A 19,142-nucleotide genomic window follows, 5' to 3' on the forward strand; every position below is an offset into this window, starting at 1 on the left:
TTAAGCATGCTTTTATTAACCCCCGTCAGGACCAGTGGAGCTGAACAGCTCTGCAGTTTAAAAAGAATTATGTAGAGTTTGACCTGATGTTCTTACAAGACTGGTTGTAAAACAACTGCAGCAGTTGTATTTTGATCTTGTTTTCGCATCAGCCAAATTGCGTTTGAACTGCAGTAAGACTTTGATTTTTTGCACCTGCATCAAATAAATTAACTGTGGCCTTTTGTGCTGCATATTAGTACTTTGTAATTATTATTTTTTATTGTGTAAAAAATCTACCTAATTCAATGATGTAATGAATAGTAAAGAACCATGTTAATATTGTTTACTGTTAAAACAGAATGATCAGTAAATTAACTTTTATTTTGTTGAACATATACATGTGGTAATGCATGTGTATTTATTGTTTTTACATTGCTGATCTATTTAATCTGTGTTTTTACAGTTCCTGGTTGTACTGTAGTTCAACCAGGCTGGTTATTATAATGTGGTCTCTGAAATTCAGTCAGATGTGCCGAGAGTTGCCTGGCTGGTCTTAGCAGTGCTTTCTCATGGTTTTTTATGCTGAATGCATAATAAGGAGCTTCAGAGTTTAATTTCCTGGTTCACAGATACAAAGCAGATAGTCACTAAATGATGTTAGGTAGTGACTGGCTTCACATAAGCTGTTATCGCAGTACACTCAGTTTGATGTTTGTAGTGATAAATATGTTAGGGGTGTATTGTGATTGATTAACTAATGAACCTTAGGCTAAGACAATTAATTAATAGGTTCCAGCATAATGAACACTCAAGATGCCCCTGAAAAGTTGTCTTTGAAAAACACCAGATGATTTAATTAGCTGATAACCACCTGACCGAATACATTGCTTAGTTTTTGCAATTGATAATTACCTTAAAATCAGATAATTTCTTAAACTTTCAGATGGTCTTTTTATTATTTTTAATATAAATCTGCCAACTGGCAAAATTATAAATTTAAACAAGCTGTGCTTATCCACAGTTCTTGAGAAACCACATGCTAATTTTCATTCCAATAATTCAAAGCAAATGCTTGGTTAAGATGCATCATAAACCTAAGCAGTGCACCTTGCAATGTATGTGTCCAGGTAGTTTTCAGTTTACAAGGCAGATGCTTTCTTGAAAGTAACTCAGAAACCCATAAATTAAGATTTCTCAGAATGGTTGTAAAGGGTATGTTACAGGTCTGCTCACATCCAGAGGGTTGAGCTCTCAAGTAAAAATAATAATGGTGTAGAAATTGCATGAGTTACAGTACATAACGTTACACATGTATTTTTCTTATTTAGGTTTTTACCATTCTGTTGTTAATTGATCTTGTAGACTTTTACACTCATACCCCGGTATAAGAACGTTCGGTATACAAATTTTCACGAATTCGAACATCCTTGTAATTCATTATAGTAAAAAAGAAATTTCACTAATTCAAACTTTGAAGTTCAAAAATGACCGATTTTGGCTGTTTGTCTCTTTGGCATTGGGGTTAAGGACACCGTGAGGCAGGAGTCCTTTTTTTCCACTTACAGTGAAAGCTTCTGCTCTCCTTTTCAAAGTTTTTTTTTGTTTGTTTTGTAGTTGCTGTTCATTATGGAGTCTTAAGGAAGAGAAAAAAAAGATTCTTAGCGTAATAGGCAGCAACAGCATGCACATCGTTCTAGCCTATCGCTTGGATAGGGATGTATTACGAAGGAATGAAAAATGTAAATATGATATCATTGATTATTTTACAGCTGAAGTTGGCTTGTTTGAGTAGGCCTTAGTGTGGTGTTCACTAAGCTTGCTATAATAACTTGTATGGTATTATATGTTTTGAGTGGTTTTTGAGTAAATTTGTCCTCGGTTTGGAGCGGGTAGGGATTTTTCCCATAAGAAACACTGGAATTATTATTTTCGCTTTACGATCTCCTGCCTTCTGAACAGATTTTCAGGAACAAATTATTATATGGGATATGGGTGTATTTATTTTATTCATGGTATGTTACAACTGACAGTTGTTTTTTTATTATTGTTTTAAATGACTAACAATTTTATTTAGAAATTCTTTACATTGAATTTCATGTAAAGTTTTGCACGCAATAGATTAATTTGTTTTAATTTGATTGATATTTAGATTTTATACCATATGAACATAACATACAAATAGAACCAACTTACACTGTATAGATTTATGGGGAAGGTGTGATTAGATGAGAGATGAACTATGGATTGAAGAACTGTGAAAGACTGATCAGCTGCCTGTCACACAAGCAATTCTGTTTATCCCAGCTCACATCTGGAATATGCAGATGTGTATATTGTCTCAAAGACTTCCTAATTTAAGTAGTAGTAAATGTACTTGAGGCGTGTAAACCAATAACAAGCAAATTAAGAGCTCATAAATCAAAATGTATCTGCTTGTATAATAAATAGGAATATTAATTAGCTTTCGTCCAGTCACAACATTGTGGTATGGCACTGTGTGTAAATATAAGGTTAATGAGGTAATCAACGTTAGATGATTGATTGATTGAATTTCTAGCTTACATTCATGTGTGGTTTCATTTATTAAGACTAAAATGAACATTCCACATAAGAAGTGTTTCAATTAAGTGGCAATTTGGCCCATCTGACTCAACAACGTATTACTTAAAATAACTTTATATAAACACCTAGCTCTAATTATCATTCTTATACTTCTGTGGTACCTCAATAAAAGTACCATAGTGCCATCACAATATTATTTTTAAACACAATGACATAGAGATTTGACATTTTGTCACAAGATTTTCCTTGTGTTTTATATTTTTGTAGTCATGCGTTTATAATTTTATCGGTCATTACTTATTTGTCCAATTCTTTGGTCAGAAGTGCACATTTCTTGATCACATCTGCCACTACGGTGGAAGGGAGAGATAGACCTTGGCAGGGGACAGTCGCGAGGCGAACATATCAGTGGAGGTGGGGGGGGGGGTACACTCACTGAACAGACTGCAGCTACGCATGTAGGCTGCTGAGGTGCAATCAAATGGTGCTCTTCTAGCTTGTGGTCAGGCAGATGAGAGTTAAAGCCAGAGACATTAACCTGATTACAGTCTAAAAAAAACAGAGGGGAAATCCAAAAGGCGAAGTCACAAGAACAGGCAGGGTCCAGACCAAAGGAACAGCTATGATGAGAGGAAAACAGCTATGACAAGGTCAAGACAGGGCAGGTCGGGAAACCGAACTAGGCAAGGGTTGGGGAACACACAGAAAGGAGACGGCAACTCAGGTAGCAACCAGGTAACAAGGAACTGGGGAATACAGGGACACAGGAACACAAGAGCCCAAGAACAAGGCTCAGAAACAGGTAAGCAGGCGTTTCTTATGCCAGAACCCCAAGCGCAGTCTGACCTGGACTTAAGTAGCCGGCATCGTCTACATCCAGGGTGCTAATAATGATGACCAGGTGACCTACTCAGCAGAAGGGGGGCCCTTTCCCGGGTTGCCTCAGGCCATGTGGCAGGAAGGAGACACCAGACCAGCGGGGTCCAGCCCGCCACCCCTGCTCCAGCCTGCACTGGTGACAGATGTGTGGACAACCTTGCTGCCGTCCTGGAGGGGAAGGCCTGCCAGGCGTTGCTGGATGTACCCGGGGACCAGCGGTACAACTACGCGGCGTTGGCGTCGGCCCTCCGGAGGCCGGAGAGGGGAGGCGCCGGAAGTGCTGCGGGCAAGGTTGGCCCAACGCTGCTGCCTAGCGGGAGAGCCACTGGGTCCAGTCGCCGTAGAGGTGGCGGATGCCCACCGGGAGATAGCGCTCCAGGCTTTTCTCTGGGCCCTGGTGCCGACTGAGGTGCAGCGCCTCTTGGAGCAGGCCCTGGCTCTGGCTGAGCAGGCTGATGCTGTATTCGAGGAGACCGGTGGGCACCAATGGAGGGGTGCACGGGGAATCAGATGGGGAGGAGGAGACAGCCAGTGCGGCGGTGCTGGGGGAGTGACGATGGCTGGTCATCTGCCACCGCTGTGGGGATAGGGGGCACATCGCTCAGGAGTGCCAGGGGCTTGATCGGCACCAGCGCCCAGAGGAATGCCTGGAGTGCTATCTCCTGGTGGGCCTCCTCCAGGAGAGTAGGGTAACCCTGGCGGGCTAAGTAGGCCACGTCTGCGGCGACTGGACCCAGTGGCTCTCCCGCTAGGCAGCAGTGTTGGGCCAACCTTGCCCGGAGCAGTCCCGGCGCCTCCCCTCTCCTGCCAAAACGCCTCCGGAAGGCCGACGCCAATGCCGCGTTGTTGTACCGCTGGTCCCCGGGTACATCCAGCAACGCCTGGCAGGGCTTCCCCACCATCTCCACCTGAGACCAGCTGTTTGCCCAAGCCGCCATCTGGAACTTGGCCTCAAACATTTGCTATGGGATTTCCCCATTATAATGGCTCGGTCTTACTGGCGCAGGCTGGAGCAGGGGTGGCGGGCTGGACCCCGCTGGTCTGGCGTCTCTTTCCTGCCACATGGCCTGAGGCGACCCGGGAAAGGGCCCCCCTTCCACTGAGTAGGTCACCGTGGGGTAGCCCTGATAAGGGCTGTGGCCACTGGCGATGCTGAGGGGTCGTCCTGGCCCCTGGTGGCTGCTGCTCACCCCCAAAAGGCGCTTTAAGGGGTCACTCGGCTGCTGGGGGAACCGGCGCTTCTCTAAATCCGACATCATCGGCCGTTCACGGTCAATCCTCCCGCTTCTAACACCAATGTAATGAATTTGGGTTCGTTGAGGACGAACACAGAGACTCAAACCTGTGGAGTTGAAAACTGCGCTTTATTTCTTCTACGTCACCACCTGCCAGCAGCACTCCTGCACCCAGACGAGAGAGAAACATAAGACAAGCCCGCCAAGGGCGCAGAGAGACGGAGAGAGGGACAGAGACAGAGAGAGAGAGAGAGAGAGAGAGAGAGAGAGACCAAGGGGTGCGGAACCAGGGAACTATTTACATGGAAAACGGGCGATCTCCCCAGACTGTACGCCCGTTTCACTGTTATCTGAATACCTCTTGGGGGATATCCTCTATATCCTCTTGGGGGATATTCTAACAACAAGTGATTATAAGAAGATCTGTCAAAGTGCAATGAAATACAATATTACAAAACAACAATTTTACAAGTCCTGGGAGGAAGAATATCATCAATATTAATTATAATAAACTTTCTTTTATATAGCGCCTTTAAAGGTGGCTTTTTAAAAAAAAACTTTTTTTAAATGCATTTGTGTTTGCACACAGCGGATTTTGCATCATTTGGCAGGGCTATGATTCATAAAGTGGTGGTGGATTTGGAGACAAAATGTAGTTATATTGGGTTGCTGTAAGTAGAGCACTAATAAGCCCAAAGCTCTACTTATTATTTTACAAAAGAATGCACCTGACAAGCTGGACAGTATGCTTCTCAAAGCGCTTTACAGGATAACAACAACAATTTACAAGTTCTGGAAGGAAAAATATGATCAATATTAATAATAATAAAAAACTTTATTTTATATAGCGCCTTTAAAGGTGGCTCCTCAAAGCGCTTTGCAGGATAACAACCGATGAAACAACATTGGTTGGGGGTTGAAAATACCTGTGAAACTGGTTTGTTCACAATGTACTGTAGACACAGAGTGTTACACCATCACATTAGCATGTTAAAGGGATTCCATTGAGGAGCCGGGCGTGATAATTGTTTTGGTTCTTGATACAGTATCTGATCTGCAAGGCCATTTGAAACAAAACAAAAACTAAAAATAAGATACAATATACAGACATTCACAACATAAACATATCTTTAAAAATGTACATATATTGTTAAATTATTACTGTAGGTTACTGAAACAGCCAGTTAACAAAATCGTTGCAATTTTGTTCTTATTTGGAGGTGGGGATATTCTGACAACAATTGATTTAAAGACAATCTGTCAAAGTGCAATGAAATACAATAATTACGCTGGGGGAACGTTCCGAGGTCCAATTCTTCCGCAACAGGGGTACCTTTAAAGCACAGACGACGGCACTGAAAAATTTTGGCGCGCCCTCTCTTTAAAGCCCTGGCCAAATACGAAGACAGTACGTACAGTTATAATTCAAACTGAATTAAGAACTACTCCTATTTGGCATTTTAGTTATGGAGGCGGAAAGACGCCCCCCCATCTCTGGGTGCCTGAGTTGTCGCCATCTTTAACCATTCTGTGTCCGAGTCGCAGCAGGTAGAGACACGTTCGAAATAAAGTTAATCCTAGCTACAATACATTATTTTTTATATTTTTGTTGTAAGAGGGAGCAGAACATCAGTATTTACTGCTAGTAATTAGTGTATGATCTATAGTTGAAATCTGAGCCTTAATAAAAAGAAAAAGCATTTTCAGAGAGCAATTACGCTGTGTTTATGTAGAATAAGTGATTAGGTTCATGAGCAATCTAATTACTTATTCTTTTAAAACGCTATATAAAATAAAGTTTATTATTAATTTGGGGACAGAGTGGTGAACATTATTATGCAGAAGACAAAGATAACGATTTACGTTAAAAGACATTTAATTAAACACAGGTTTGTGATTTAAATGGGAATGGGGGTGACGGGAACTCTTAATCGAAATAAAAATAAAATAAATAAAACAGGTTTCGATAGTTAATAACCACTTTTTATGTGCGAAACACGGGTGATTTTTCTTCCTCCTGATCAGTTTAGAAATCTGTGTACGCTGTAAGGTTTTTACTTCTTAATTAAACTTTTAAAATACACGTTTCGAATAGAAAGAAATCCTCTTCCTGGTACAGTATGTATAGCATATCAACACGTCTTTTTTACCCAATCAAAGGGGTGTCACATGGTGTCAGCCAATCACCATTCTAAAGCCCTACCGTAATCTCTGGTATAGGGAGACCCCAGAATTCTGTCCCATAGTTTAGATAGATGATAGATACTTTTATTGATCCCTTGAGGGAAATAAAGTAAATCATTTTCATTTTAGGAAATTATTAAACGCTCAGTTAAAAGCAAAGAAGATTATCTGTTATAGTGGACATAAAAACAAGAGTTTGCTGCGGCATTATTGGAAACCCAAATTTAACAAAAATTCGCTGCCGTTATATCCTAGAAGACACAAACTGGCGCGTATCATATCATCATATTGGCTAGCTAATGTCCTCTCTTTGCTAGTTAGTGGCTGTGTTTCTGCGTTGGGTAGCAACGGGTGACTACAGTATGTTCTCAGGCGGAAGATGTAAACAGCGTAATTTTCGTGTTAAATAATTTTTTTTAATTAAAATTCATTCTATACAGCAATCGCATATTTGGGTACCGTTTCATAAAACTTTCATGCTTAAAATGTTTAGGGAGAAATGGAAGACTGGTGTGTTTTTTCTTTAAACTACCAAGACCAGCCATACACAGTACAGTTTACATACAGTAATGTTTATGTTCCTAAATTAATATAGTTTAAGACCTTCAGATGCGTTATCCTCCTCTTCTTTTTATGCTCAGCTACTAAAATTTCCCTTTAGTGGTCAAATTTCATATAAATATTCAATACTAAGCGGATTAAAATGTGCACAGTAAAGAGATTAAATGATTAAATCTTTTCACTACCGACCAATGCACCACGAGTGCCCCTGTCGGTCATTTTGGCCAGCCAATCATTTACCACGGTGCCCTGCGGTGGCTTTTGGGTTTCCTGTACCGCAGGTTTGTACCGTGCATTTTGAATGGCTGCATCTGTAGCTTTATATACTTTAGTGCAGAAGTGCCCAAACATTTTTATCGGGGGCCAGATGGAGAACAATATGGAGTCGCGGGCCATAGGCTACCTTAAATAATAAAAATAATCAAATAAAGTATTTTGAACTGTAAGCTTGAAATTATCTATATAAATCAGGGCTTCAGACTGTGACTGAAATGGTCGCAAATGTGACAAAAAAGAATTTGCGACAATTTAAAATCTAGTCGCCATTAGCGATGGACATCAAAACTTGTCGTGTCGATATGTGGTCAAATTTCATGTGGTGATAGGGTGTTAATTTACATCCCTTCATCACAGCACATGGCAGTGACTTGGTTAAAAGGTAGCAAGCTAAGAAGCTACGCACTAGAACCCAGGCTACAGCAAACGTTCCACATGGCACTAGTTGATCTGCCAACAATGGCGAAATGTAAAATTACAGACTTTTTGATTCATCTGTCAACAGGTTTGAATGGTATTTTAGAACTTCGTGGCTTCAGGAATTTGCTTGGCTTAGGTATGATAAAGTTAAATAATGTTTTTCTACTTGTTCTAAAGGCTCAGGAAGTTGCAGGGAAAACTGAGTCATGGAGAGAGTCAGAAGCATAAAAATACTTGTGATTGTGTAATTGCGAAGTGAGGCCGAAGGCAGGCACCTTTAGCCCGGGCTGTGTTTCGCACCTTTGAAGAAACAGCCAACTTTAAAGAATATGAAATTCGGTGCGTTGCAGACGAACTATTTTGATTCTATAATTTGGCGACTAAAAAAAGTCATTTGGCTCCTAAATGTTTCATTTTAGGAGCTAGTGGCTCCCAAGTATTTTCTTTTAGTCTGGAGCCCTGTAAAGATATCACATAATTTTAATATACCTGTAAGATTTCACAAATTTTACTCTCTAGTGATGATCTAGTAGTTAATCTACTGATAGGAACAGTGATGCTGTGCCCTTCGACTGAAGAATCACTGTCAAGTCAAGTTAAATTTATAGTTCTAAATTAACTCGCGGGCCATTTCAGAAACTGTGGTGGGCCGTAGTTAGGACACCCCTGCTGTAGTGTATTTGTCCCTTTCAAAGGTTTAAAGAATTGCTTTGCAAAATCACGAAATCATACTTGCGTATGAATTCATACAGAAAATAAAGTAGACATCACTTTCTCAGTGCAATATTTTAAAGTATGTTTACATTTTGTACTTCAGATTTATCAGTAGATTATTAGTAAGAGCAACAATATGTTCAAAAACTAAGGAAGAATATTTTTAAGGGCATGATAGCAGTGAAAACACAATACTACTGTGTTTAGTGATAGTGTTAAACTGCGAAGCTTCTTTTCATGTATAAAACATATTACATATAACCAGAGCTGTCTTTTTGCAAGGTATTTTGTTTTGTAAATGTTGCACATTTATTGTATCTTTATCTATAACCAGAGCTGTCTTTTTGCAAGGTATTTTGTTTTGTAAATGTTGCACATTTATTGTATCTTTATCTATTATTTTTTCTTCTGAAGGGAATGCAGGTTAAATTAATGTTTAAAAATGTATTAGGGAAGGTTTTTTTAAAATATTTTCCATGTATTAATAGTGCTTAGAAAATATATAAACTGGCAGTCCAAGTACTAATAAAATCACAAAAAACGATTGCTTATAGTTGACCTATGGCAGTGAGTCAGAATACAGTACATCAGTATTATGTGATATCTTGAACATAAAGAAAACGAAAGAGCTAATAGTGGACTTTCGGAGACACAGGCCACACACTCACAGCCCACTCAGTATTGATGGAACGGAAGTGGAAACAGTCACCAGCTTTAGGTTTTTGGGAATTCACATCTCTAAAGATCTAACCTGGACTGTGAACACTGACTCTATCATGAAGAAGGCTCAGCAGCGCCTTTATTTCTTGAGGTGTCTCAAGCGATGGGGGATGCCAATACATGTGTTGGTGAACTTCTACCGCTGCACTATCGAGAGCGTCCTCACCAACGGGATCACCGTGTGGTATGGCAACACCTCTTCGCGAGAAAGAAAGGCACTGCAGAGAATGGTCAATATGGCCCAGAAGATCATCGGCTGCGGTCTCACCGAGATTAAACAGCTCTATGAGGACCGCTGCCGTGGTAGAATTCTGGCCATCACAGAGGACAGTCACAACCCCGGGCATGAGCTCTTCACCCCACTGCCCTCAGGCAAGAGATATAAGAGCATACGGACACTTACCACTAGATTCTTCAATAGCTTCTATCCACAAGCAGTGAGACTGGCGAACACATTTAGCCATCCCCCTCGGACCACACCTACACCATCACCATCTACCTCATTGTAATTTATTTATTGTACGTCTCCAGTCATTGTTTACACGTCTGTATTGTTTACATTCAAACTGTCTGCATGTTTACTTGCACATTGTCTATTGTTTGTTTGTACATTGTCTTGATGCACTGTTTGCACTTTGTTTTGTTTTTTTTTTTACACTTGTTTTACAATCGAGAGACTTTCTGTAAGTAAGAATTCCATTGTACCAGCACCGGTTACATATGGCAATAAAGTTCAAGTTCAGTATAGGGTAATGTCAGAATGAGTATTGAAGATTTACAGGCCAAAATTAATGACAAGCACACATTTTTCTTTCAGAAAATGGTAATGACTAATTTCCAATCTGAGAGGTTTGAAATAAAAATATTTTTATTTAACAGTTTTTTTTCTTTTGTTCAGTTCTGATATTTTGGTTTCTGTTTTTTTTTAATAGGTATTTAAACAAAGGGTGAATCTGTGGTAATTTATATTCAAACTGTCTTTCCATGATAGTACAGTTCTTGAGACTTGTTACTTTTGACGTCTTGTTACACCAGATGTTGTTTTTATGAAAGTAGTTTTTAATAGTAAAAGTAATAATACAAGTAAGGATGACAATCTTGCAATATTGGGTTTACTATTTACTAGACTACATGTTGCCAAAATGTTATTAGATTGTATAAAATGTTTCCACCTGCTATAATTGTGATTGATTGCTAACCTTTGTTCAACTGGGCTTTTGATTGTGATTATTACTTAACTTTGATTATTGCCTTTGCATTGAGTTTTTGATTGGGAGTTTTGTGAAAATCAGTATTCTCCTAATCCCAAAATACAGCTTTTCTCTTTTCTGTATAAGACACCATTCCGGTCCCCTATAGCATATTTTCATCAAAAGTGATCTTGATCTAACATTTGTTTTACTTCTCCTGATTAATACCCATGTTTGATTTGTCACACATCACTTTTACCTCTGACATTTTTTCTCAACTTTTCATGTTTATATATACCTTTTTAATATAACGGTCATGTTATACTTAACTAGTTATCTGCCAGTAGTCATAACTGTAATTTGATCAAGAGCAGTAAACAGCAGTAAACCTTCAGTCTCTGAACTTATGTAATATTGAGAATGAACATTTCTGATTTTTCCAGAACTTCTTTAAGAAGATAATGATGAAAATAAGTTTAGTAGTTGGACATAAGATCTAGTTTTTAATTTGGTGACTGTAAAATATTATGAAGATATAAGGATTTAAAAAACACTCTTGGCAAGAAAAGCTGTTTCATTCATTTTTAAGGACCTTATCTTATTACAACTGTGCAGGCTGAACTGGCCAATTTGTTGTTATTATAATTAGTGGATGACTTTTCTGTGAAAACCAATGAGACTGCTGACTAACGCAATTGTTATTTTTTCTGTATTTGATATTTTCTTTCCCTTTGTGTTTAAATAGTTCAATATTTGGTAAATTATAATAATAATTAGATGCATAATAAAGAGAGACAATGAGAAATAACTAGGTATTTTTTTTCATTTATATAATTTATTTTTATCTTTTATGAGCATACTATTTTCTAAATGATGCATCATATTTAAAAATGTGAAATTGTCATTGTCATTAAATTAGCATCTCCATATTTCTAAAATGGTTTATTCCATTTTTCTTTTCTCTTTCTTACTAAAGTCTGTGATGTGATTCTTCCTCGTGTGGAAACACGTAAGTTATAGGTATTTGCATATCCGTTGTGAGTAATTATTCAGTTTTGTGTCCTTTTGTTATGTGTGAGATATCCCTGGCGGTTAGGTAAACATCCTTCTTGGGATGTGACCTCGTGGATTCCCAACAGCCTTGACATATGTATGCTTAGTTTTTGACTTTGAGGACTGATAATTGCTTTTTTCCCTGCTTGCTTTGTTTAGTTAAGCCTACAGGGGAAAACTGTGAGCTGCTATGCATTTCAGTGGGGTTGTTTTTAAAGGTTATAACACTCGCCATGTAAATACTTCGAGACTCAACAAAGTGATTTACCAACAGTTATCACAGAACACCTTCTCAGTGAGTCTGCACTATATATTTCTTAACGTTCACAATACTTCTAACATTAATTAATGAAGCAAGAATCAAATGGACTTGACTTTTATAAGATTAACTTAACATTTTAAACTTTCCTAATCCTATATGCCTGGTCAAACACAATAATTAGTGCACAAGACAATTATCAATCTACCTCTGGGGATACACATTTTGTTCTCTTAATCTGGTGTCTTAAATAATTAAGTTTGCATTGAAGACTTCTACGCTCTGTACTGTTCGACACAAGGCAAATGGAAATTCTAGGGCTGAAGATTATTGAACGAATTGTGTTCTTTTTTTCTTTCTCCTAGTAATAAAAGCAGAAGACCATCTGAATTGCTTTCTGCTTTTATTTAAAAACATCTCCAGAAACATTTCTGACCTAGAACAAAACACACAACATATGTCAGGGAAATACTGTATATTAACTACTATGTTTCTTTCTTGTACAAAAATGACAATATTCTTTGCAGCTTTTTATTTCAGAAAGTGTACCAAATTATTTTCTATGTTGTATCTTCTTGTGCAGTAGAAAATGTAAAATCAGGATAAAGGCAATGTGTAACTGCTGAAATTGGCACAGTAAAAGAAAACAGACTGTACATTGATACAGTATGTGTAAAGCTGAGATTTAACACCAGTAAAAATGTATCTTTACAAAATCATTTTGAACTGTATTGAGATTAGAATTGGGTAATTGAGATTGAATTTTTTTTTTATTCTGAATTTGTGTTCTGCCCTAATAAATCAAATACCAGAAGTATTTCATTAGAAAGGGCACTGAGAATCAAAAGTATATTTTTGTTATAAAAGGCAACTGAGTCAATTGCTTGAAGAAACCCACTGCGTTGTGTAATGTTATAAATTTACTATCTTGATGTGCAGTGAAGGTTTTTGTTCAATTCTTAATAGGTTAAGATTTAATGTTAAATCTTAACACTCAATATAACACCTAAATGAGTTAACTTTAATGATATTTGAGTGTTTAAAGTCCAAGATTTACTTATCTTTCTAAAGACTTAAAAGACTTATGCAGTTATTTATTTTGGTCAGCAGAATGCTTGCATGCAAAAACAACCTGCAAAAGGCTCTGAGAGGCATATGTTCAAATACACAATTATTGCTTAATTGCTGGCATCTAGTAATTAATCTCCATTGAGGTGATCACGTCAGATAACCCCAGGAGTATCAATTACTTTTACAAGTGTTATCGCTACCTTTTACATTATTAAGCGCTTGTTTTTAAGATGTTCTGATTAAATGTAAATGAACACAATTTAAGAAAATATAAATATTTTCATATTTTAATATTTATTTTTATGAAATTAAAAATAATTAGCTATTTTTTCAAATTTGTGAAATATGTATTTCTTTACATATTTCTCATTATTCCTTTCCCCTAAAGAAAAATCATTACATCTGCTGTTCTTGAACTGTACACATAAGTAAAAACCTTTACTGACGTATTATGACTCATGTTTTTTTTTTTTCTCTAGTAATTGCCCAGCTAATGAAGAAGAACATATGGGTCTGGGGTGTGTGAGGAATTAATATCTGTTAATGTGTGATTACTTTGCAGCCAAAAAAGAGGAGGAAGGACTGGAGGAGAAAAAAACGATCAAAAAAAGAATTAAAGAGCTCAAAGTCTTGGATCCTAAGATAGCTCAGAACCTATGTAAGTAAAGCTCTTACAGCATATTTATTTTCTTTTGTGATAAACTGATGTAAAGTTATTCATATTCTCTAGGTAAGGTTAGGGCCATGTTTTTAAATAGTTTTAGATTAAATATCAACATGGCTTTGATATTATTAAAGTCTAATTAATTCCTTACCCTTAGATAGTGCTTTTCCGTACACTCCACTGAAAGCTCCACCACCACCAATGTGTAGCATCCACCTGGATGAAGCGACGGCAGCCATAGTGCCCCAGTATGCTCACCACACACCAGCTATCAGTGGGGAGGAGAAGAGCAAATTCATAAATGGGGATTATTATGAGGCCATCAATAGTAAAGGCCAGGGGGAAATTAATCCAGGACACCAGGGTAACACCCCTACACTTTTCGAGAAACACCCTGACAGACAGTCAGGACCTCGGTTTTACATCTCGTCTGAATGTCGGCGCCTTTTAACAGTATAGTGTCCCCATCACTATACTGGGCCATTAGGACCCACACAGACTAAGGGGTGAGCGCCCCTTACTGGCCCCTATAATACCTCCTCCAGCAGCAACATTAGTTTTTCCCAAGAGTTCTCCCAACCAGGTACTGACCAGACACACACGTGATTAGCTTCAGTGGTTGCCAGTTGGTTTTTTGTGTGTTTTTTTTAACCCATCTCTACCCCCCCAACTTTGGAGGACTTCTTTATTTTTATTTTTTATTTTTTTGCCAGTTGTGAGTTGCAGGGTGATATGGCTGCTGGCCTCTTACATTTTTTACATATGGAAAATGTTTGTCCTCTGTTTAATTTCACAGTTTTTTTATAAGACATACAGTACGATTAAGACTTATGTCTACTCAAAAGGTTCAGAGATATTTGTTTTATATATATATATTTAGGACTAAACTAGTGGATCATCTATATGAAAATAAGACGCTAGGGGACAGTCAACATGGATTTTAAAAAACGTTGTTCTGCTTAAGTGTTTTTTTATTCTATTACAGTAACACTTGAGACTGTACATACAATATGAAATTTGTATACATTATTTTGAAAAGGCTATTTTATTTTAAATTAAAAGTTTCTAAGTTAATTGCAATAAAATAATTTGCAAATTAAAATTAGAATTACAATTTGGGAAATGTATGTTTGAACTGAGAACTGGTTAATGGATTGAAATCAGAGTAGCAATTTTTGGTGAATGCCATTATTTGGGTATTAGCAGAGTACTGCAGGGATCTGTACTAGGGCTACTGTTTTCCTTGATTTATATCCAATGTCTACATCCAGGTGTTGTTAGTAAGTTGTCAGGTTTGCAGACAGTATCAAAACAGGAGGATTAACAAAAATTGTAGAAGCAGAAAAAGTGATTACAAATGATTTGAAAAGAATTCACACTGGCTGGTTACTATTAGTGTAGAAAAGATTTATACATAGCAAAAGCATAGTCTATAGATGGATATAGATGCAAAATAGGGAACAATGAGCTTGAAGAATTTGCTTGTGAAAAAGACTTTGGTATTTATGTTGACAGATCATTTACATATAGACAATGTGGGACTGCAGTAACAAAAGGCAAACAATATGTTACGATATATAGATGGAAGCATAGAATTTAAATCAGGGGATGATACATTAAATGATAGAATATGTAAGACCTTATTTAGAATATTGTTTCAGGTTGCCACTTGCAAAAATGATGTAGTTTCATTGGAATCGGTCCATAAAAAGTAAACCAGTTGTATAATCAGGCTTTAATTAATATCCTACATTAACAGACTTGCATAACTGATTTCTGAAGTCTTAAACAGATATAATTTAATTTAACAAGAGCAGGCCATTCAGCCATTCTGGCACATTTGATGTACTTTATTTGTACACGGATCTCATGCAGATCTTTGTTGAAGGAAGCCAGGTCTTCGGCTTTAACCACATAGCTAGTTAGATAATCCCACAACCTTTTGGGTAAATAAATGCCTCCTTTTCTCAGATTTAAATGCACTTCAATAAAGTTTTTATTTCTGTCCTCTGACTCCTGTGCATTGTGACTGAAAACGTCCACTGTATTGACTTAATGTTTTGAGCATTTTGAATACTTGTATCGGGTCTTTTATGTGTCTTTTTATGACTGCAATGTTTCAGTTCTTTCAGTCTGTCAGGGTATTCTTTTAAATCCTGGGAATGCATCTGGTTAATGTTTTCTGTATGGATTCAGAACATCTATATTTTTTTGTAATCAAAATTATTTTATTGCTTTGACATTGTTCACTAATCCTTCTGATTTGGTATCTTTTATCAAACATAACTACTTTCCTAACTATACCAGAATCTAAAGCACAGATTCCTTAGATAATCCACTAATTGTATTACCCAGATTTGATTTTGTTTTGATTTGATTTTCACCACATATCTGCACTTCTGTTTTCTATTATTATATTAACCAAATGTCTACATGCATACATTTACATGAATGCCAACCACCTGAAATTTAATAGCCTTTTATGAAGCACTTTATCAACAGCCTTCTGAAAATCTGAATATACCATATGCTCTGTGTGTATCTATTTCTGTTGTTGCTTGTTTGAAGAGCTCTAACAAGTTGGGCAGGAAAGAACTACCTTTTTTAAATCCAGATTGACTATTCCCTAGGATACTACTCTCGTATACTGTACTTAATCCTGTAGTTAGAATAATTGTTTCAGTAAACTTCAATATAATACAAATCACACTTAATGGTCTAAAATTACTGTACATGGTTCGGTTTTCCCACTCTTCTTATGGATGGGCACTGCATTAACAAACTAACATTTTTTTCCTGTTTTTCTCGGATGGTCACCTGTTCAGATACATGGCTTTGTCAATTACAAAGGGCCTGTTGTACTTAAATGTGTGGGAACAGAATTAGTAAAAATGGAATAATGGTGCATAGGTATTACCTGGTCACCTTTATTTTTAAATAAAAACACAAGATTGTTTAACAAAAGAAGAAAACCATTAATCTTTGATAACATTCTTGATTCTTTAAATATTTATTTACCCACAACAATAACAAATGGCTGAATGAATACATAAATCTTAATGGAGTTTCCAGTTTTGTTCATTTATTTCACTGAAGCATATTTTCCCAAAAAATCTTAAACAGTTTTGTATTTGGTATGTAATGTGTATGTGATGTGTATTTTCCCCTTAATTTTAATCTCAAACATGTTCCAAGCTCATTGCAACATTTATACAGAGCAGCTGCACAAAACATTAGACTGAGGAAGTTTGATAGGAACAGAGATCTAGCAGTGAAATGTGCCTTAAGAGGATTGTAAAGCTCTGTGCCTTGGAGTGGTGATGTAAACTTTAATGTGTGTGTTGTGGTCCCGGTGGTTTCCTGACCAAAGGTGTCCCTCCTCAAATGGTCATTTAGGGCTTAGAATTATTAATGATCCTCTTTTGAGCAATACAGTTGTGAAGATACTTGAATAGATACTGATTTAAGCAGTTCATAGAGTTTTATCAAGAAGGCATGTAACCTTTGTTTCCAGTATTAAATGAAAATGAGGCTAATCATCTAAGTCCAAGTAATAAATTATGCAGATGAAAACTAGAATGCTGTGAATAATGTCCTAATGGGAAATGATGCAGATCTCTTGCATGAAAAACACATTGATAATACACAAGAGGTATTTGTTTATACCTTTGTATTGGCAAGACTGTTGCCTGCACTGCATTATGAATGTTTTTGTCTGTTTTGAAGTAAATGAACTGTCCCCTTTTCATATGTATTTTTTTTAATTTGGAGACAAAAATGAACTGGAGTGTAAACTACACTTTTTCATAATAAACGTAGAATCTCAGGTCCATTCATTCATAACATAATGTAATTCTTAATTATTGTCATCCTAAAATTTTTGAGAAGATCTGATGGACACTGGGGTTAAAACATCATTATAGAGATAATGTGTCCAGTGATTATTTGTAAATTATTTGTTATTTCAATGTGAAATTGAAACCTCATACCTACTCTAATTTAAGTCAGAAAGATTACTTATTTTCTGTGCATGTTGGTGTAAAATGATTTCACAGTGCATCTAGGCAACTACTGTTTAAATGCAGCTTATGCAAGAAAATTCACCCGATGGAATTAAACAGATCATTTCTTGTAATTAATCTCATGCTCCTCATTTATATTTATATAGCAATCTTTTTGGGTTCCTTCCGGATGCCTTATGAAGAAATCAAGCAAATGATATTAGAGGTGGATGAAGAACAACTGACGGAACCTATGATACAGGTATTCATCTACAGAATATTTTGCTTCTCAAGGTGAAAAGGGATTTCTTTCAGTGTAATTTTTAATTTTGTTCACATATACAAAATATGGTATCTTCAATTATAAGACAAATGTGCTCATGAAAACATGGAGTGACAGATTTTTTTTACTATGTACTGTAGGTAGTTTGCTATCATGAGAAATTCTGAAATAGGTGATTATCATCTGCCTAGTAAGCACTGCTGTACTCAGTCTTAAACTGCAGTGTTTTATGAGTGTCTTAAGTTATGAGAATTGTTGCTTAGACGTTTGACGGATAACTATTTTGTAATTTGCTTAATATGTATATTTCTCATTTTTGACACTAAGAAGGTGTTTACAATACTAGTCATGTTATGAATCTGAGTGAAGTAGGGAAATGAGCAGAGCAGGAAAATGTTATCATGTTTAATTTATTATCAAAATTTCTCACCTAAATAAGTTGCAGAAGCCCTTTCAGTGCCTCTTAATATGCAATTTCCACTCGTCTGAATTCTAAAAAAGAGACAGACTTAAGACCTTTGTGTGTAACCAAATTAAAGCAAGAGAAAATGTGCTCAGTTGATTTATGTGTTTGGACCAGTGTCTGTTGGCATCTGAGGTCTGAACAGTAAATATGATATGAGGACAATGACAGCACTAATCAAACACAGGTCACAAGATTTGTTTCTATTCAGTTAGAGGTCCTGACCTCTGAACATGTCTCAGGCATTTTTTAATATGCACTTGTCTGTGGGCACTTTCAAGGACCTCATTGGCTGTATATTTATATTTTCTCTTGTGGTTTTATTATTTAAAATGAACCAAGCTTTTGTTTTGACCAACCTGATGGATGTCAGTGAGTTGTTGATGCACATTTGTAGAACACTGTGGTAATTGTTGTATAAAACAAACTAGTTCAAGTTCAAAGTTTGACAGGTGAAAGACAGGTGAAAACAGAAAGAATAAAAGCAGTAGACGAGAAGTGCAAAGACAGTATCTTTCAGTGTACCATAAAATACAAAGTACCATGTATAGTATATACACTAATAGTTATATAAAAAATAATATACAATCCAGAACCAAAAACTTTTACTATGCATGACAAAAAT

The 19,142-nt window shown here is 36.9% G+C and overlaps 1 protein-coding gene across 5 annotated transcripts in view; it reads left to right on the plus strand.

Moving 5' to 3' along the window:
* Window positions 1-19,142, plus strand: part of LOC102697182 (protein diaphanous homolog 3) — a 461,123-nt gene that overhangs the window by 278,256 nt on the left and 163,725 nt on the right. For 4 of the 5 annotated variants that reach the window (XM_069178992.1, XM_069178995.1, XM_069178996.1 and 1 more), the window contains 3 exons: window positions 11,700-11,732; window positions 13,669-13,764; window positions 17,939-18,033. In XM_069178992.1, the coding sequence (XP_069035093.1) occupies window positions 11,700-11,732; window positions 13,669-13,764; window positions 17,939-18,033 (224 nt within the window). The remainder of the gene's footprint in view (window positions 1-11,699; window positions 11,733-13,668; window positions 13,765-17,938; window positions 18,034-19,142) is intronic. The other variant, XM_069178993.1, reaches the window with a different exon arrangement.

Source organism: Lepisosteus oculatus, chromosome 15, assembly GCF_040954835.1.
Source record: "Lepisosteus oculatus isolate fLepOcu1 chromosome 15, fLepOcu1.hap2, whole genome shotgun sequence".
Classification (NCBI taxonomy): domain Eukaryota; kingdom Metazoa; phylum Chordata; class Actinopteri; order Semionotiformes; family Lepisosteidae; genus Lepisosteus; species Lepisosteus oculatus.